The sequence below is a fragment of the Motacilla alba genome, chromosome 4 (genome assembly GCF_015832195.1).
Source record: "Motacilla alba alba isolate MOTALB_02 chromosome 4, Motacilla_alba_V1.0_pri, whole genome shotgun sequence".
In the NCBI taxonomy this organism is placed as follows: Eukaryota; Metazoa; Chordata; class Aves; order Passeriformes; family Motacillidae; genus Motacilla; species Motacilla alba.
Genome location: NC_052019.1, coordinates 12,354,950 through 12,375,918, shown reverse-complemented (window position 1 = coordinate 12,375,918; position 20,969 = coordinate 12,354,950). Strand labels below are relative to the sequence as shown.

The window sequence follows — 20,969 nt, the reverse complement described above, 5'->3', positions numbered from 1 at the left end:
GTGCCTTGGGGATGAAATACCAGACACAGTTAAAACACCAGCTCTGAACTCCCACAACCCTGACAGACTCCTCTTCCTGTGACAGCAAATACTTCCACGAAAAGATTGAAGAATGGAATCAAACAATAATTAGGACTGTCATTCTAATTACTGCATACATTTTCTAATGCTAGTAGTGATAGGAAACACTAATTGTCTTCTGTGGAATGAATATTTAAACTTGTCAGAGAAGTGGGAAGAAATGCCAACTGCAGACACACATATATTGTAACATTTTAATTTTCAAATAATATGGCACCATATTAATAAAAAGGCACAGAAGACCTGTACATGAAAAAATACAAAATATATGATCACAGTGGCCTCAGAGCACAGCATTCAAATACAGTTACAACCTCCTCAAAACAGGCTTGAATAATATAAAATATTAACAAATACCTGTGGTTATTTTAATCAACTTTTTACTGTTCCTCTTTTTCAAATTCATATTTATAGGACTCTTTGAGTCAACTAGACAGGTTTAAAAATTAACTCTTTCTGAAGTATAAAACTATTCTCATCAATTTAGAGAAATTCAGGAATAAGAACTTCAAAAATATCTAAAATTGTGAAAATTGGCAGCTCTGCAATCAAAAGAGCTTCTGAAGGCATTACATGCCCATTTACATTTTTCACTTTTCTACTGAGCAAATGTGATGACACTGCTTCACCAAGGAAAAGACTGCAACAGGTTGTAAATATTTAACAGTCTGGAACAGTCACACTCAGAGTGTAACTGAAGTAAGTTTAGAAACAGCCGAACGCTGAAGTTACTCCAGGATGTAAGGCTCAGTACACAAGTATATGCTAAAGATCTGGACTACCAGCTGTCATTGCAGAACACAGACTGCAGAAGTAACATGCAAAGCCTATTAGGAACACAGTGTTAAATAGTAAATTAACTAGAATAACATAAAATCAGAGAACAGAGGACATGGGGTTCATCTACTACATCTCTTCATGTCCTCTGCTATACTGCAGCTTACCACAAAAATATAAATACAAGAATAGTAAATCAGTGCCTACTATATACAATAAGTAAACTTTCTGTATAAATTATGAAAATACAGCTACAGTAAATTCAGTGCAAAAATGACCAAAATGTAGTGAAGGAACACAGAGTCCTGCCTGCCAGAATATGCATCACAGAAAACCCATATTTACCTAGTGCAACAAAGCACTGACAAGAATTAAAAAAGGCAAGATGCACATCACTAACTGTGCCATTCTAAAATTACATCTACTTCCAATATCAGATAGATCAGATTAAAACAATATACACATCATTTGAACCTTACATTTCATTCTTCCTCATCATTTTACAGAATTTTAAATAACTTCCTCTTCCCTAATTGATACTCTAAATGGAAGTTGCTCTTGTGAGTCCATGTTTCCATGAGCAGCCTTTTTAGAATTAAGAAAGTTCTTTTTCTTTTTTCTTGGAAAATTATGCAAAGCAAGTTTTGGATCACTTGGCTCACGGAACAAAATTATCTTCTCCCCTGTGTCTAACAGCTCTATGGCTTCAGCAGTTGCAGAGTTCACAGAAACAGGGGGATCAGGCTGCTCCACAGGAGGCTGTGCAGGTGAACATCCCAGATGAATGAATGCTGCTTTTTCCAAGACATCAAGTTGCTTCTTCTTTATCAAACTACATTAATAAGAAAAACTGAGTTGAAAAGTGAAAACTGTGGCAAAAAATGCACAACTTCCTATACCACACCCTGTCACACAACTGGTGACTTTGGAAGCTAAAGAAAAATCGTATTTCAACAGAGAGAATTGTAGTTTTCATTCTAATTCCCAATGATTCACGTATCATTTTCTGAGATACAAAATTGCAAAAGGCAACCTCATAATAAATAAATATAGGGAAGATGAGCAATGTATATGAAAAATGTAAGAATTTTGTGGATACGTACAGAAAAATGTTTTTAGGTATTTACTATATTGCTTATTATGTGTAAATATGTTGTAGGAAACACAAGCACCAAATAGAGCTGTGTTAGAAAATACATACTTATGAACTAATTTTCTGATTTCTAAGAGCTGTAAGAAGAATCTTGGGACATTAAATAAACTGTAATCAAAAAAACCCAGGTATGTTTGTTCTGGTTTCCTCCTTACCTGTCTTTTCTCTTGTTTAGAGAAGGGATCTTTTCTAAACTTCTGTTTATCAGATCTTGCTTTATTTTGTTCTCCAGTGTTTGCCACAACTCCTGACTCTTCCTGAAGGAGCAGAAAAGAAAAATTCCCAGCAGCAAATCCCCAAATATACACATTTTTCTTCCCTCTCTGACTTCAGCTACCAAACCCTTGACAGCAACAGCACAAATGCAGTCAGTAAGTGTGTTCAAGTACTTTTGTTGCCCTGCCACAAATCATTTAAATCAGTTAAGATCACACCTCAGGGCATAGTACTAAGGACTTTTATCTGTTCCTTGAGAACCCACATCTGCCAAGGACTGGGCTCAGTGCCACAACATCTGCTTTTGTCTCCTGGCCAGGTCATGGCAGGGAGTTGGGAGAGCAGGTCCTGAGCATCCCTTGGTGTTACCGCACAGATTTCAGCTCACATTAATGGGGCCAAAGGGGAATGACAAAGGCCCTGAGAGGCTACCAGTCTCTGTGAGAAAAGGGAAACTCAGTGGCCGCTTGGAACTTCAGAAATTAACTACAAAGGGACAGACATCAGCAAGGTTGCAACTTTCACTATTAGGAAGGAGGATCTCCTTTACATCTTTAAGAGCTACAGACACCTAAAACCTGGTGTGTCACGAACATTATTAAAAAAAGGGGAAGCAAAATATTTTAATAAACTCCAATTCAGGAAACAGAAAGAAAATTACCAGAACAGGATTTATAAATCTATGAAATAACTGTTTAATTAATGAACTTATAAAATTATTTTGAATTTTATCAATAAATTTATTATAGTTAAAATATTTCACAAAATAAAGTACCAGTTTTAAAGTATTTTTACCCCAGAAAAATAGTTCAAAAGGAAACGTATGCACCTGTGATTTTTTCTGTAGCTGTCAATCTCATTGTTCAGCAAACAGACATACACATAAAACAACAATCTTGTCTTGCAGTGGTTACCAGAAAACATCACACCTACCGTTTCTTACAGCTGCCAGACTCATCTGCATTACTGTCACTTTCAACAACGCCATCTGAATATTTACTGATGGAATCAAGGACAGAAAGAACCTCACTTTGTGAGCTGGAGGGCAGCAACAAGTTCAGGACCCTGTGCAACACCCCCATTGGCATCCTCGTCAGTTTAGCTAAATAACCTGCCAGACGGAGCTCCTAGAGGATTAAATGAGTAGAAGAAAGATAAATTCAGCATTGAAAATAAATGTTAGCCAATCTTAGTTACTGTTATTAAATAAATAGTCATCATGGAAACAAAAAATATTACTGAAGATTATTTTAGTAGTAACAATTTTGTCATCAAGTGGTCACACTTCCATGTTCGCTGTTTGTACCCACAGTGGCCCATGTATATCACGGCTGTCCATTTCATTTGGGATTTTGGCAATGTAAATGCCAAATAACCAGTTGATCTTGGCATATCTGCTTAGGGCCTGTACTTGATGCCCTTTGGTTTGAAAAATAACAAGACAATTACATTCTAACACGTAGGGCTTAATTAAAGTATGGATTCTACTACTATAAGGAAATAATTTCCAGATAGCAAGGAAGCAATATGGCATTCCTTGGTCTGTAAAATTATGGAGGGAAAAATAGTCTTGAAAAACTTCACACGTTGTCATGGTAGATCACTTCATTGTTCAGCTTCTCTTAATACCAGATTCTGTGATATGCTCAGAGAACAGCTTGTTAAGAGGTGAAGAAAACACCTGCTTTTCTTTTGGTAGTATTTTTTTATTTCCAAACGTCCTGCCCATTTTTTGCCCTAAGGTCAGTAGCAAAGCATATTCATATAATGTTCAAATAGACTGAGTTGAAATTCAGTCGTTCCATAGACACTCAGAGAGCCCCATTCCCTGCCCCACTCCAAACATCAAAATTCCATTGCTATTTTCTGCTCTGTTGTCATAAATACAGTGTCCCCAGGATGCTTCTGCAGATCTCTTGTGTGTATCAAATATGAAAAGTCTACAATATATTGAGGACTACGTGGAAAGAAAAGAGTAAGGCAAATGAAAGCAAGTTAAATATCTCAAAGAATGCCAAATATGTCTATTCAAGCCATAAATGTAACTCAGGTAGCCAAAGTTAGGTAAGACATGCCAAACACGCTGACTCATGACAGCTGAGTTATCACCACTCTGTAAGTGTTGATGGAGGAGATGACTACAAAGCCCACATCACATACAACCCCACAAGATCCCACCATGCAGGAAGACAGCCAGGTTCTGTGTCCACAATAGTTTCAAAAAGTCACAGCAAATGTTTGCCTCCTTTTCTGTATGACAACTCCTCAGAGGAGTGAATTCACCTAGGAGATCCCTGGATTGTGTGAATCCTCTTTGAAAGAAACAAAGCATCAGCAGCAAGGCAGTCTTAAGCCAAATTTACACAGCCATACAAAATAAAGAAATCAATCAACCTCCTTTTCCCATAATTGTCCTTCAAGCAGAGACTTCTCTCTGAAAGGTAAGAAAACACTTTCCAAAGTTTTCTGGCCTCTTCAGGGCTGGTATAGATTTTACAAGGAAACCACTGAGATCATACAGAATTAACATGATAAAATCCTAAAACTGATGAGAGATTAGTAAATTCATAGAGTCTTAAAATATTCAGCCTGACTAGACACTGAACAGCAAAGAGATGTTTGCTTAGGCTACTTAGTGGAAGAGATTATTTGATTCTTTGGAGAGAAATGCAAATAAGACCATAAATCTTAATACAGACACCTAAGTCCAATTTCTATAGTATTGTGTTGTACTTCTGGTCTTTAAACACTGTTCTTCTAGAAACTTACAAAATGGAACATTAAGTGAGAATAAACATGACATCTCTGAGACCTGCTCTGCTCTTTTTGGCTAAATGTTCTCAGGACCTTTAAACCAGTTTTGAAAACAAGTATGAATAATGATACTAGAAAATTTAACTAGAAGTCCTGTTATCATTTAATTTTGAAACACAATCAATGCAAATCATTCTTAAAGCTCATCAAAATCTAAAGAAAATCCTTTTTTCATTACATGAAAATCCAACTGTAAATCTGTCTGTTAACCAGACAGATCAGCTCTCCACAGAAAGAAATGCAATAGGAAAAACCCTGAAAGGATCTGTAAATGAACAAATAGAAGTATACTCAGTAAAATTCAAAAGGCTGAAAGTAGCTCAGAATTAGCTGAAGTGACTGACAGTATAGGCTGCAAACTGGTAGCAACTACTAGCAGAGAGTAACTCTAAATACATCTAATGGTTCCCAAAAAAGAAGAAAAGCTGATATGCAGATACAGCTGTAATTTTAACTTGGAGGCTTTGTTCAATTTCATGCTTACCTGACTATAAATTGCCAAAAATGCATTTGTTTCTATATTTTCTAGGAGATCTTCAAGCACCACACAATTCCATTGCTCATCTCTCAAGCTGAAGTGAAAGACAGAATTAACATTGAAATCTTCCCAGGTGCAATGAATGTATTATAGGAAACAAAATTGGAAGGTCACCCATTCGGGAAGCATATCTGTCTGTCAGCAAATCTGCTGTGAGCAGCATAACTTCTAAAACATGCCAAATTTTCTTCCCTGCCCCATTGAACCTCCAAGCAAACATCAGAGCAGAATCTAAGGCTATGCTCTTGCATACAATTCAAACCTGGAATCACTCCAAAGCAATGTGATTCAACCTGTCCCCATCCTCTTCCCTCCTCTTTCAATTTCATCACACTTTAAGGCAAGTTGTAGATATTTTTGTAGCTGAAATATGATCTTAAACAGTAAACTTCCTCATTGCTTATTTTTCTTTTCTAGACCAAATCATGATGACATCATGCACAAATCCTGCAATGTACAAAAGTACAAAACTTGTTCCTTCCAGTAAGTTTTCAAGTAAAGCCTAGTTGCAGTTTCTTTGAAGGCTTCCCTGACAGGTTACCAGCTTGTGGATACTCGTGCAGAAATTTATCTGATTCTCTACTGACTCTTTACTTCTGCAACAGGAAATCTAAACTAATTGTTAATCTAAACTAAGCAGAGCTTCAGCTTTTTCAGAATTAAAACAGACTTACCACTATCACAGCCATTTTTAATATATCAGTGGTTTAATGGAAAACACTTTCTAATGGAAAGCACATTTTGAGGACATTACACGAAGCTTGAAATGTGCTAGGATTTTAATACTGTGCAATACACATGGAAATGTCATTTCTACCTCCTGTAACCCTAACAAAAGTAATACAATAGGCTGCAATTTTGCAAATTATCACCCATTTTTGCTAGGCAGCCATTATGACAAGACAGATATTTCTATATCCTCCCAAGAGGCATTTTATTTGTCGCTGATAACTTTACTTAAAAACTGTCCAGGGAAAATTGAAATTGAAGAGGAGTTTATACACCTCATCAAAAATAATTGTGTGCCAGGGAATTCAGCCTACAGTACGACAATGGAGATGGAAATTCAATTTAAATTGTCTCAGCTATTTTCTCGGACCCCAGCAGATCATGTTGCTCTCAAGTCCCTCCCTATCTTTCTGGGAGACAAAGTAATAGGAATAAAATTATTTTCCTCCTTAATGCTATGGAGTACCATTATTTTTCCGCTATCCCTGTCAAAAAAAGTTGACTGCCACAAAATACACAGCACCATCTATATGCTACTCAGTTATTATTATTTCATGATTCTTATTTCAATATTCTCAACTCCTCAGTTATGCTCTGGGCCACAGCACAAGAAGGCAGAGATCAAATACAGATGCAAGGTCCCTCCCCAGTACAGCAGAACATTCCTCCTGCTGCTTCTCCAGAGTATCTTATGGTCCATAAGAACTGCAGTAACATAGCAAAACCTGAGACCAAAGAACTTACCTTTGCTGGTACAGGTTTATAAATTGTCTACATTTATTCATGGCCTGTCTTAACAGAACTGTCACATGTCTTTCTGCATTCACGTCCACAGCTTCATTTGAGAGTCCCAAACCATCCAGAATCCACCTCTGCCTACTCATTAGATGCTGCTGCACTGACTCCTTACGCAACATCTCGTGCTCCAGCTTCTTTTCAAGTTCTTCAATCTCCTAGAGGTTGAAAATGCATGATGATAAGAAGTTAAATTATAACTTGAAAGAACGAATTTCATTTGGAGTGAAGAAAAAAGATGATGGTATCAGATTTTCTGATATTACTTTATTCATTTCTTATTCCACCCAGGCACTTGCAGTCATTACACTTTTCAATTCATTGCACAGCTTCAGTAAACATGACTGGCACGTTATGAATATCAGAACAATGAGGAAAGCTATGACTCAATTTTCATTGTGTTAAAAGTCAATGCTCTCTGAAACCTTCCACTGTAGAGGACATCCAGTAACTATAGACAGTCAGCATAGCAGAGATCAAAACTAAGGAACCTTTCAAATTCATTTTTAAGTTGTGTAAACCCACTGAAACACCTTGAAAAACTCAGACTAACTAATTTTAGTTATACCAAAGTAACAGCTAATATCAAAGGGATTTAAGTTAAAAGGCAAACAATTCATAATTAGTCTGATAAAGTTAGTTTTAAAATAAAATGCTCAGAAAATCAAAAGGTTAAAAACCAAAGTCTTCAGGGAACTGGATCCCCCATGCTAAAAATCTCACTTTGGTCAAAAAGTCAAACTAGACATCAGAAGAAAGGCTTCATATTCCCATTTCCAATGTCACTGTTGTCTCACCTCAACTTTTCTATTGCTTCCTGTCTCAAAGCCCCACTTCCTAACCTATACCTTGGAGAAAATGCTGAATTTTAATCTATTCCTCTGCCTCATCAGCTGTATTTAACCCAGTGTTAGCTATTCTAGGTCTCACTTCTGCCCCTTCTTCAATCTTTTTTCTTCACCTGTTCAAGTACAGAGAAGGTAAAAGCAACTTCTCTGAAAAGTCCCCTCACACTTATGACATAAAACGCAAAAATACTCTTCCTACATTAAACTTTCACTATTTCCTACAGCTCCAATACAAATTCAAGCAAAACTGGAAGCATATAAGTATTCTGAGTGGCATTACTGCCACTCTGTGAGAAACTCTGTAGAGATGACCACATTAAAATTTAACAAGGAATTTTCACAGCAGTAGCTGTCTAATGATGCCCTCTAGCAAAGAGGTTTTTCTCAAAAACCCATTTTGTTTGTTCTACTCCAGTGCTCTCCTCAAGCCTCACTTGGATGGTTTCAAATAGCAGATGCAGAAAAAAAAAGTCCTTGTGAAAACAGAGCACTGAAGTATTAAAAAAGGATTATAAAATTGGCACATATGAAATGTGTAATAAATACGGTGAAGGGAAGAGGTTTTTCCAGATTTTCTGCTATTTAAACTGCATGAGTGTGCCTGGAGTGAGATAGGTAGGAGGCTGTATTGATAATCTCTAAAAACTTGACAATTGAAGCATATCATGTGGTTATGGATTTTGCATATGGACAGCATTATAACATGAGTAATTCTGTAAGACAGACACAACAATTTACTCTTCTGTCATGAGTCCAAATCACTTCTCAACCGTCTTTCTTTCAATCAATACACTATTAAGTAGCCACCAAAATACTGCCCTTTCAGTCTGCATGCAACTGTAACAAAAATAAAAAATAATAATACACAATCTTCCTTGGCTCTCCTTCCCTTTCTGTCTTTTACTGAATGCATTGAAGTGTACATACTCACAGAAATTAAAGTCTGGGCCACCAGAAGCTGCAAACCAGCAGCTAAATCAAAGATACTCCAGTAGTTACTATTTCGTAACATGATTTTTTTCTTTTAACAACTACATTACTTACAGGATTATGTGCTTCTAAAATTTGAATACATTCCAGTTTTGACAGGGTTTTTGATGTGTTTAGTTGTTCAAAGAGCAAAGCTTGCACATTTACGATGGCAGTATACAGCTCCAGCATTTTGGATTTTTTAACAGTCTTTTGAAAGGCTAAAGAAGCACTATACTCTCCAAGTTTATTTTCCAGATTCTGCAGGTGACGCTCTTTTTCAAGCTGCAACTCATATTTAATCTAAAAAAAAAACAAACCAAAAACCAAACCACAAAAGATAGATTAACAGAAACTCTTACGTGCACACTTATGATTTTACTACTCTGTAATTAACAACCAGGATTATGACAGCAAAGAAATCAGTGCTGTTATCTTATAATGTAATACACTGTTTCAAGAAGTGCTTTTAACCTTCACTTCCAAGTTTTTACTGTAATAATTACAGTACAGTCAAATACTATAAAGAGATCAGGCTTTCTTTTTGGGTAGTCAAAAGTTTAATATTAAATGCTAACCCAAAACAGAGGGTCTATCTAATTTTTATTATAATAAAATTACAAGTTAGAAACACAAATAAATCTATGGTTAAATGGAAAGATTAAATATGTCCTTTTGCTTAGAAAAAAACCTGGAACTTATAGAAAGACTGTATTTAGTTTCAAATTGGCAAGTGTCAGTTAATGCTGACTGATGATATTCAACCTACTATTCTTTGAGCAAATAACAAAAAAATCTTCTTATATAAAACAGAGTTAAACTGTAAATCAAAAGTCTATTGGCAATGGATTTCAAATAAGATTAGAACTGGATTGGATCAACATCAAACAGCATAAAATCAAAGTGATTTAACTCAATAACTGTGTTGCTGCCACACATTTGATGGAACATCCACAGGAACTATTCAAGGGTGAAAGGCAAGTGCAGCATGTGCAGGAACACGATCCAACGCATGTGACTGATGAGCTCTCCATGCTGTTCCACTGCCACTGACAGCCAAGGACACTGCACTGTGACTATTCTGCTGTGGGACAATGTCTATAGCAGCCAGCTGCAATTACCTTCTTTAGGTGCTTCCATCTCAGCTTGTCACTATAAGCTCCCTTCACACTCAAAGAAAAGATACTTCTCAGTAGGTTGCATATCCTAAAATATGGGTTTCCACTGATATGTAAGGTGGATGTCTAGGTTAGACACCAATGGCTACACTGCATATCTAACATTCAGGTAGCTGAATCTCCAAAAGACTAAAGTAAACAATTACCAGTTTGCTTTTATTCTCTCTCCCTGTACTATTCACGTGGGCACAAAGAGTTGGATTGTAAGAGAGAAAAGACACAGATAGAGAAAGCACATGCAGCCCTGAGAGCTCCAACTCCACTACTTGGTGTTTTAGGACAATTAGAAATATTTAATCTTTTAAACATATTTATTAGTGCATACTTTAAATTAATATAAATATTTTAAAATGGGAAGAAATATTTCACAGTATTTTACAACGAGGGTGATGAAACACCTTCAACATTATACAGCAAATGAACTCCTCTTAAACAAACAAAATGCTGCATTGCTATCTACCTCCAGCCACATCAGTTTCTTTCTGACTCTTGCCAGCTCTGAAACCAGCCATACAATTAGAATGACAACAGCTATGCTAGATGGTGCATATAAAACTGGAACAAAGAGGTTTAGAGAAGCTAAATTTCCAATTTTAAAACAAGATTCAAATAAAAATGTAAGACAGTATTTACTGCCTTACATTTACCAAACAAATATTCAGTACCTTTTTGCCTCTAAAGCTTAGCCCATAATCTGATGTACATTCAATGAAGAGTACCAAAACCACCTAAATTTTGAAGATCAGGGCATTAGGTATTGAAGGCGAAATTTCAATACCTCTATTAAAGGATTAGAACATTCTCAGACCACACTTACTAAACTAGTGAAGAGGGCTAGAACACACGTGCCTTCTTGTTGCAGTCTTGCCCAAGCACCTGCTCTCACTTTCAAAGACTGAGTGCTAAACTAGATAAACATTTGCTTTTATCATCTGCAAATGTGTTGCTCTCACATAAAAGTGAAATTATTTCTGAATTAACATGTTGACCCAGTATTTTTAATTCTTCAGGATATAGTAATAAAAAGCATAAGAGGTATAAAAATAGTTTTTTGTCCAAATTGGTACTAAAATTGATATTGTAATCACTTTAGAAACTATTTTTTAATCTACCAATTTTAATTACCAATGACACCTGCTTGTCATGCTTAGCTTCTACAGCTGTGCACCACCTGTGTTTAACAAACTTATCATTGCAATGTCCTCCCGACATGCAAAACTAATATTATCCATATCATACACATGTGAAAAATCTCTTGGAACATCTACTAGCAGGGAAGGAGCTAGCAGCCTTCAAAATCCCTTATTAAGATCTGCCTCACTCATTTCTCAAGGATTAACTTTAGACTGGGGCTGTGTGTTTTTAAAAGGTACCCACCAGCATCAAGACTTCCTTTCAATTAGCTCTGTACAAATAAACTCAGACCCTACCCAAAAAGCTTTTGGGTCTAAGAATCCATTTTTGGATTTTCAGCAGCATTAGCAGATGTCCAGGAACTAAATGCTGCTCAGCTGAAGCATGCATTGAAGCACCTTCCATGCTTTGAGAGTCTTCCTAGAAAGCCACAGGATCTAGGGGAGCCTTGCAATCTTGCACACACCAAGCCCCAGAACCATTGGAAGAAAAAGGGGTGAGACATGAAACCAGTTCTGTAACTAAGATGCAAAAATTAAAACAAAGCAAAAACTATTAAGTGTGAAATGCAACATCTTGATAAAGGCAGGCAACAGTAGGGAGATGCATCATGCCACTATACCTTACACCTTTTTTCTCTGGGTCTTATTCACATTGATAGAATACTGTCAATCTTTAATTACTAAAGATCTAGGTTTTGACTTCGGTCCAGAAAAGATTGTACTTACCCTATTCAAATTTTCACCTTTCAATGAGTCTTCATAAATTAGAATTTTGTCCAGTAAAGATTTCTTCAGAATATCTAACTTACTTTTATTCCTGGATCCTGTTTTTCCCATTTTAGAATGCTGCTGTAACAAGATGTGCAAAAATGCTTTATTTGTAAGAGGTATATGAGGATGCTAATGTTAAAATTATTACTTGGTATTATTGGCACACCCACCAAATAATCAAAAACTTGGAAAATATGACTTTCACTGAGAAAGTACATCTGAAATGAAGATGCTGCCTATTCATTCAGAACAGTCATTTTGGACATTCAGACAAAGTTAGAACTTAAAAAAAATTTCTTTCAAGTAGAATTATATATTCATCTTTCCGATGAAAACTCGTAGCACATAAATTTGATTTTAAACAAGCTTTAGCAGTGATAATAAGAGAAGATTTTAACTGATACATTGTCTCCCCAGCACAGTTAAAAATGAACAAAGAATATTAATTTAAGATCTACATTGTTTTCAACACACAGTCTGTGAATCACAAATGAACCATGATAATATTAAGAAGCACCGTTCCATGTAATCAAATTACTCTTGACCTTTCTATTTCTTTACAAGAATACCAACTAAGTATATGTACTCTTGGGGAAATGATAACATCTGTTCAACTGTAAGGTTTTGCAAAGTCATTTCCCTCCTTTAGTACTTTAGAAACTATTAAGGCTTTGAACTAGGCTAGTTCCTAGCACAATTAACCCAGTATAGTTTACATGTTTAGAAAACATAACCATGTTTAGAAAACATAACCAAAACAAAACAAAGCAAGGGCAAATCCTCCTTTTTAAGATGGCATCAGACACAACAAATACAGGAAACATTTTTGGCCCCCATAATTTATAAGAACTGAAAACCACTTTTAATTCCACAGCTTTTACACTTTACTGAAGGAATTAAACAGCCCTCAGAGGGTTCTTTAAAAAGTGCTAGATTTGATATTTCCTTGTTGGAAATACTTCCCTAACTTTGAGTATGCCTCATCTTCTACATATTTAGATGTGGGGAAATAACCCCCAAACTGTCTGCATATACTTAAATCTTTTGGAAACAAGAAACATAAATCATGCCAAATTTCTTACCAAGAAAGGCTATCTAACTCAGGAACTTTACTTTCATAAACAGACAAAACAATGTAGAAGTGACTTTTTCAGAAACTCCCAAAACTTTCACAAAAGCAACAGAAGTACACAGATGCATGTGAAAAACACCTTTTTATCCAACTGCTGCTAAAGTCCAAGTCCACTACTCCATGTAGACAGGAAAAGTGCACACTGCTGTTGCACCTATGAAGAAGCTACAGACCCAGATCTGCAGCCAATGCCAGCAGCCACAGGTACCCCCAGGAACCCCTTCCACATCACCACACTGATCCCACGCTGTTCCCACCTGCTCACTGGTCATTGCTAAATTCTGCTCAACTTTCAGCACCTCGCTGTCCCTCTGCTCCACTTCAAAAGCCTGAAGCAAGGTTCTTGCTCTTATCTTGGGCCAAGCCAAGCTGCTGTCCACCTGGGAGAAGCAGCAGTGCAACTCCTGCCTCATCCTAAGCAACTCCTCTTCTGAGAGTGAGAGGGGTGAACTTAGAAGTTGCCTGTTAAAAAAACAGAAGAGCCATTTGCTGTTTAGTGATTTAGGCAATATTGCATAAAATGTAAGAGACATGCATACAAACACTTTACTCAGCAGTGATCATCCTTTTTTGGTCTATTTCATATATCAGTTAGTGATTCCACACACAGCAATGAACTGCTCAGCATGTACAAAATACTCTTGAGGATACCTTAAATTCTGCATACAGAGCTTCCTGGACTGTAACACTTCATTATCAAAGGAAAACAGCTTTTGAATATTTTAAAAATAAATGAATATTTTTAGCACATTTCCTATGCACAGAATCTTCCACCTCTTCAAACAACACAGCCCAGAACTTCAGCTGAAATCAAGATAAAAGCTTCCCATAAAGCCTCCCTGTGCTGTTTCCTAGCACTTAGCAGTCATAACTACTGAGAAAAAAAAATCTCTATTATAAATGCGTATACTATCTATTTGATCAACAGATAACAATGGTTCCATCTGTTAATTGTAAAAAGGCACTCTGCAGTCTGAAAAAGGAAATATATTTTAAGAGCCATCTGAATTACTCAAAGTTCCCATTTTGCAGAAATAAAGTTCTCAACACAGATCTCTAAGGAATGGATCATTGGGTCAAGCTGAAGCTGACTTAAAAATAAAGCATGCTCAGTTCTGATTAACCACAGACTACACTCATCTTCTTACCCTGTGTATCTTATTTCCTTAAGAATATTCCACAAAAATTAACATACTTTTATTTGTTTGGAAATTTCTTTCACTCCACAAAAAAATGTTTGTATTTAAAATATGAACACCATGTTTTCTGAAGAGGACTTTTAATTGAAAAAAGTATTATGCTGCATGTTTCATTAGTACTTTTATTTAATGTATACCAGGCCTATACTGCCTCATAATTTCACTAAAATATTTGAGTTCAGAAATCCTTTTTTCTTTCTACTGATTAAGCAAAGAACAGTTAATACACCTTTAATTCATGAGGTTTTTCCCTTCAAAAAGTTGCTTACTTTAAGACAAGACTACTCCAAACAATTATTTATAGTATATTTAACCATTCGTCATCTTGTCTTAGACTCATGGAAGAAAAACCATGCCATAAATCCATATACATAGATGTATAGAGGGATATGAAATAAAATACAGCAAATAAGAGTTTTGCTATATGTCTATATTTAAAAAGGACTATAAGCATTAACAATCTTCACAAATATTTTGGACTAACCCATGGTCTCTTTAATAAGCAATAAAAATGAAAAGCTATCATTCAAAATAATGCTTTTTGAAAACTAGACAGCAGATGAGAACATAAACATGAGAGCTGGCATCTGTCATCAAAATACCATAAATGACAGACAATGGACTGGAAAAAGACCGTGACGGATTTTAAGGGGCTATTGATAGGAGAGTTGTTGCTGCATTTTTTGGTATTTTTTTCCTGCATTTTACTGAAAAAAACCCCAAACAGCTTACTGCTGCTTCAAATAAAGATAGCACCTAACAAATATGACAGGCACACTGCAGGTTGGAACAGAGTTATTATGGAATTCTGAGTTAGAAACAGAGAAGTCCTGCTGGGTCATACAATCTACCTCCATATTCCTGCAGGTCTGCTCTTGGCAATAGAAGCAAGAGATAGTTAAGACAAGCTAGAAAATGCATCTAAATGACTCACAGAAAAGTATTTAAAATGCTGAATAAAATACAAAGCCCTTGAAATGAGAACCAAAACAATGGGAAAAATGGAATTTTATTCTTTAGCAAAGCAAATCCAATGGGTAAAGTTTCTTTTTACAATCCTGTTTTTTGGTTTTACAATCTGTGGCAGGAAAACTTATTCTGCCTGGATAAAACTGCCCATACAAATCTATTTTGCTTTAAAGAAGAGGTATGAAGAAGAAACTTTTACCAGTGTCTTTTTTTTTTCCTTTTTTTTCCTCCCTCCCTGTTCAATCTCTTATGCCTGGTACATTTTCTTCAGAGCCACACAGCTTATTATAGGTTTGCCTGTTCCAGTTGCTTCCCCTAAAGCTGCAATTTTATTTTTTCATGTTCCCATGTCTCTAACAATGTGTCTTAATTAATAGACATTGTATAGGAAATGTACTACTGAAAATATTCAGGCAATCAAACAACCAGACACAAATGTACTTGAAAGCTAAGAAAAAATGCTCACCAACATTCCCTGATCTCTCAGGGACCTTGCTGTCTGCTGTGAGAGGCACAACCACTCCTGGCCACAGCCATGGGCTCTCCCTGTGCAAGGTCCCCCAACTGTGGCAAGGCCACCACCTGATTTCCCACCTCCCCAGGGTCCCATTGTAGTGGGCAAGGGCCCTAACACAGGGGCCAGAACTCCTCTCTGCAGCACTGCCTGTGCCATGATGCCTGTCTGGCTCAGGGCTTGGTGCCAGGGACACTCTGTCCACAGGCCAGAGCAGCCCAGTCTGACACGTGGAGCCATGAGCTGGACAGGCAGATACTGCACTGTGTATGTAGGGACTGTGTGGAAATACTGTGCCAAAGCTTAAACCACACCTGAAGAGTAAGGCTTGACTTGTGGCGAGAAGGAATATATTCAACTTAGACTTGGGACCAATTAGGTCTGACATAATAATTGGCATTTCCAAAGTGTGGGAATTCAAAGAACAGACTGAGAATAACAATGAAAGATGCATAAGTGATACCTCCCATGGAATGAATGGAAGTATAAAGCCTTTATTCCACATTTTTAGTTTCAAGACTGCTGCTTCCTAGGATTTCCACTGCAGTGTTCACCCACTGGTATTGCATGGGCTTCGAAAAAAAAAATCAATTCCTAAGTGCCACACAGAGAACTGATCATTAGGAATTACAACTGGACAGGTGTGAAAACTCCCAGGTCTCTTCTATTTGCCATAGTAACTAAGAAAAGAGTGCAGAGAGATACTTGCATGAATATTGACTGTTCCCAGCTCCTTATTTTCTTTTGTTCTGAGATGCCCATTTCCAACTCTTGGCTTAGCTTCTGCCTGGTGAGCTGAAGCAGCTCTTCAGCAGCCATGCTCTTGTCATGTTCTTCCCTTTCAAGCTGTGCGTGTTTAACCACGATCTCTTTTTTGTGCTCCTCCACAGCTTCTAGCAGAAACAGCTTTGGCACATTGAGCTTGACCAGCTCCTGCACAAACACTCCACACTGAACACGTTTCAGCTCTTCAACAGCTTTCTCTGCTAGGCTAAATAGAAGCTCTTTCAGCTCTTCGCTGGCCTCGTTGTCAAGCTTTTCAGTAAGTTCTTCAAATTCAATGGTGTGATCACTCAGAAGATTTTTCCAGTGTCTCAGATAGTGAGAGATCTCATCAGTAGTTCTGAAGGGGTCTCCAAGTGACAGCTGCTCCTTCTGATGCTCTTTCTGCTGATTCATTTACCAAAAGGAGGAACAAAGTAAAGAAAAAAGACCATCTTGAATTCTAGCTCCTTAAGTATGAATTTCATAGCAATGCAGAATTTCATACTTTTGCTTTTCCATATTCTCGAAACTGCTTTTCAGTGCCCAGAGGCTCACCTAGCCCTCAACAGAGGCTCTGTGAGCACCTAGGAGGTCTGTGATAACTCTGACTATTGTTACATACAAGGGCTGTGATAATATGGACTGTTGATAGATAAAAGAGCTAACACCTAAACAAATGCATCATCATGTAGTTTGACAACTATGAATTACTGCACGACTAACACAGAATATGGTGGTACACAGCTAAAACCAACTGGCACTTATTTTACACCTGGCAGTGTTGACCCTTGCTGTAAGAACTACATCTTATATTTCAATTAATTCAATTTCTAATTTATGATAAGCCCCTTTAAAAATAAAAACATTGAAAATAATTACCTTTTGCAGCATTTCTCGCCTTCGCTTGGTAACGAGTTTCTGGCAAAGCTTCTGTTTTTCTTGTTTTAAATCATTATCAAATCTCTGTTTAACAAAATTAATTTCAGCCTCAGCTCGGTCCAGCAGGATTCCCAAATGACTTTCAGGTAGATGACCTGCTCTGTAATAACAGTGTTTGAAGACTGTCATCCCAAATTCTTAAGAGCAAAAGGATATATGAGGCAATCAGCACCATAAAAAGGCTCAGCAAAATAGACACAAAGAATGATCTTTGTTTCTTTAGCAGTGATACCTGGGAGAACCAAACAAGGAGGGGGATAATCAAAGGACAATCTCAGAGATGAGCACAGAATTGAGACAGTTTATGAAGGTGTATAAAAAGAAACAAGAAGAAGGATAGACGGACTGGGAGGGTAGACAGAAAGGATGGATGGGAGTGACAGGCAAGTGCAAAACCAATTACATATCAGTTTGTAATGTAAGTGATACTCAGTGAGACACTTTTTAAACCTTATATATTATGCATATTTAATTTTTTTCATTTAATGCCCTGGAATGCCATCTTATATGTATTTTACAACTCCTTCTCCTTATTAAAACAAATCTCTCTTTAAAGTATGTAATCAATAAAAAGAAAAATTCTTTTTAATAGACAAAGCAATCATATCCACAAAACACTTATATTCATACTTTCTGCTAAATTTACATCAGAAGAACTACAAAAATTTCAAAATAATAGCAAAATTTAATTACATGAAACAGAAAATTGTCAGTTGTAAGGCCACAGTGCTTTCAAGTGGAAGTTCAACACTATGGTCTACCTCCAGTTGCTACAGCATTTAATGTCAAAGAGAAAACAAGATCTCAATAGTGGCTTCAACAGTTAAAAAAATCTCCACCTCCACAAACTCAATTTGAATTTCAGGACTTACCTGCTATTACATTTACACTACAAGTTCCCCAAATCTTTCTTATTCAACAGAAGAATAAAAGAACATCTTAATTCAGACCAGGCTGTGGGATATTTGTGAGTTATAATTTCTATTAAGCACAATGGACTTACGAAATGTGGGGTTGAAAAGGTCAACATGAAACTTTGGATTGAAAGCACCAATTCCTGACCTGAACCTGAATGTTATACAGATATCTTTTAATCTACCTATCCAGTCCCCATTTTCTTGAAGGTTGCAGAATCAGGACTCAGATGAATCCAGGGCTTTCAAGGTTTCATTCCAGTGTGATACCTGGCCCAATTCCTAAATTGAAGTTGTACCTAAATGCAGTAAGCAAGCTCTCCTCCAGAAAGGAGAGTCTTATTTTGGTTTATTAGGATTTACTGCTACTGTGACAACTTAATTCCAACCAAAATCCTCAAAATAAGAACTAAAATAAAGCAGAAGATTACCAAGTTAGCTTGTTTGCACCCACTGCACTGTAACCAGGGTGGCCTGATCCCATAATTCACACCTCCCTATCTTCTGCTCAAGCATCCACAACTATCTGAGCAAGCCATGAAACATCACTCCTATATATTGTCTGTGCTGGACAGAAGCTCAGATGTGCTTTATCACATTTATGACAGAGATCCTCCTTTTGCAGAGCTTTTTTAAAGTCTGTCTATTGCATTTCTTTACTCTGCAAAGAAGATTAAAATACCTTTCAGTATTTTGAGAGTAATCCACCAAGCATCATTCGTGGCCAGGTGATTTCTGCCTTGAAACTAATCAATGTTAAAATTCAGTGCTATGTCAAAAAACTCCCTAACAAGAGGTTTTTTTGGTAACTCTAAGTCCTGCCCCTCCTTTTTGACTGAACCCAAGGCAAAAGATATGTGAATAAAGGTAACTAATTATGGTGAGGAAGTGAGGAAAGATAATAACCAAGATATTATTTTTAACACCTTCATCCTTTCTTGTACTGAGGAAATAAACCCAGGCTTGCTGCATCCAATTAAAATCCCTGTCCAGAGCACTGAAAAGAGTCTGCAATAGAAAAAGATAGATGTGCTGGAACCACACAGCAAATGAAAGTTTAAGAAAAGTCATGCAACACAGAATGATAGGAAGATGATATATAGCTACCTATTTTTAGGATTGAAAAAGAGTCTACAGTGTTTCAGTTGGTTTATTTAGAGATCCAGTATGTCCACAGCTAAAACTGTAGGCAATGCAGTATCCCACCACAGAAGCCTATGTCTGTTTATGTTCCAACTTATATTAATTGGTGTTATGGTAGTTCCTAAAAGGCTCAATCCTGGCAAGACACCTTCATTTCTGGTTTCATATAAATACAATATAAAAACAATTACAGTATTAGGAATAAAAGATTTCCTGGTCTCAAAGGACTCCAAACAGAAATGCAAAACAAAAGGAGAGGGAAAGATAATGAGACACTATAGACGTATGATAAAACTGCCTGGTCTCAGCATACCAGAAATTTAATCACTGAAAAAATGTGAGGGTACATATCTTTGAACAAAGAGAATATTAATGAAGGGGAATACTGTGGTAATGCCAAGTATGTTTAAAGGGAGATCCTCCCAAAGGCAGTGAGCACCAAGGAAGGTACAGAGTTGAAGTGTGCAGCCAAGAGCAGCCATATCACAGGTCAATCAGAGAGAGACCTTGATTTCTCTGTATTGAATGTAAGTCAATAAATTAAGGAGCAAATACAGAGTGAGTGCACTAAAGTCAAAAGCAGGACCTTGTATTTGATATTACAGGGAATCAGTGTTCTGGGATGCTGGACCCCAGCAAAGGAAAATTGTTTCATGAAAGCTAGAAAAGGAACAGGAGCATCACTAAAGCAAAAGGGAGATTGATATGAAGCAGAAAAGCTGTACAGGCCTGAATGTACATGGAGGCTGAATCACATCACTATAGAGAAACTAGAGAGAGAGAACTTGCATAACACTGCCCATGCTACTCCAGCTACATCAGGATTTTACCTGCTGAATTGGCATCTTACTGTTGTCCAGATCACAATTCATATAAATAATTCAGGGCAATATATGCCCTCCCTACATAACAGAGTGCTACAAGCAGAAAAGGTTCTAAGAGATTATTAGAAAACTTCACACTGATGCATTACTGCTGACTCCCACAAATGTCCAGCCAAGACATTGCTGGAAAACTACTTTCTATGGACAAGGTCCATATAAATGGTGATTAAGAAGAATGAAGCCAGCGTAAGGTGCTTGCCTTAATCTTTTGACCACTTTAGAAACACAATACACAGGAAATTCTTGAGATCTTAAAAAAAATTTAAGTTCTGGGAAAAATTTATAAATGAGCTTGCACATGGTTTGTATCTAATGAGTCAGAAGAACTGAATTCAATTTTTAAGAGACTGAAGATGAAAGAAATTTTAAAGAATTGAATTCAATTTTTAAGAGACTGAAGAGAAAAGATATTTCTTATGAACAAGAAGATACTGGCAAAAGAATAACACCGTGTTTTACCAATGTTATAGTTTAAAACCATCAAGAACCTTGCACCTCTGTTGAT

At 36.8% G+C, this 20,969-nt stretch overlaps 1 protein-coding gene across 7 annotated transcripts in view; it reads right to left on the bottom strand.

Moving 5' to 3' along the window:
• Positions 1 to 261: 261 nt before the first annotated feature.
• Positions 262 to 20,969, bottom strand: part of EVC2 (EvC ciliary complex subunit 2) — a 61,493-nt gene continuing 40,785 nt past the window's right edge. For 5 of the 7 annotated variants that reach the window (XM_038134444.1, XM_038134449.1, XM_038134445.1 and 2 more), the window contains 10 exons: positions 17,464 to 17,623; positions 16,529 to 16,989; positions 13,395 to 13,599; positions 11,961 to 12,083; positions 8,996 to 9,223; positions 7,053 to 7,261; positions 5,526 to 5,613; positions 3,161 to 3,354; positions 2,167 to 2,268; positions 262 to 1,690 (listed from right to left, as the gene is read on the bottom strand). In XM_038134444.1, the coding sequence (XP_037990372.1) occupies positions 1,369 to 1,690; positions 2,167 to 2,268; positions 3,161 to 3,354; positions 5,526 to 5,613; positions 7,053 to 7,261; positions 8,996 to 9,223; positions 11,961 to 12,083; positions 13,395 to 13,599; positions 16,529 to 16,989; positions 17,464 to 17,623 (2,092 nt within the window). In that variant the 3' untranslated portion in view covers positions 262 to 1,368. The remainder of the gene's footprint in view (positions 1,691 to 2,166; positions 2,269 to 3,160; positions 3,355 to 5,525; positions 5,614 to 7,052; positions 7,262 to 8,995; positions 9,224 to 11,960; positions 12,084 to 13,394; positions 13,600 to 16,528; positions 16,990 to 17,463; positions 17,624 to 20,969) is intronic. The other 2 variants (XM_038134447.1, XM_038134446.1) reach the window with 2 other exon arrangements.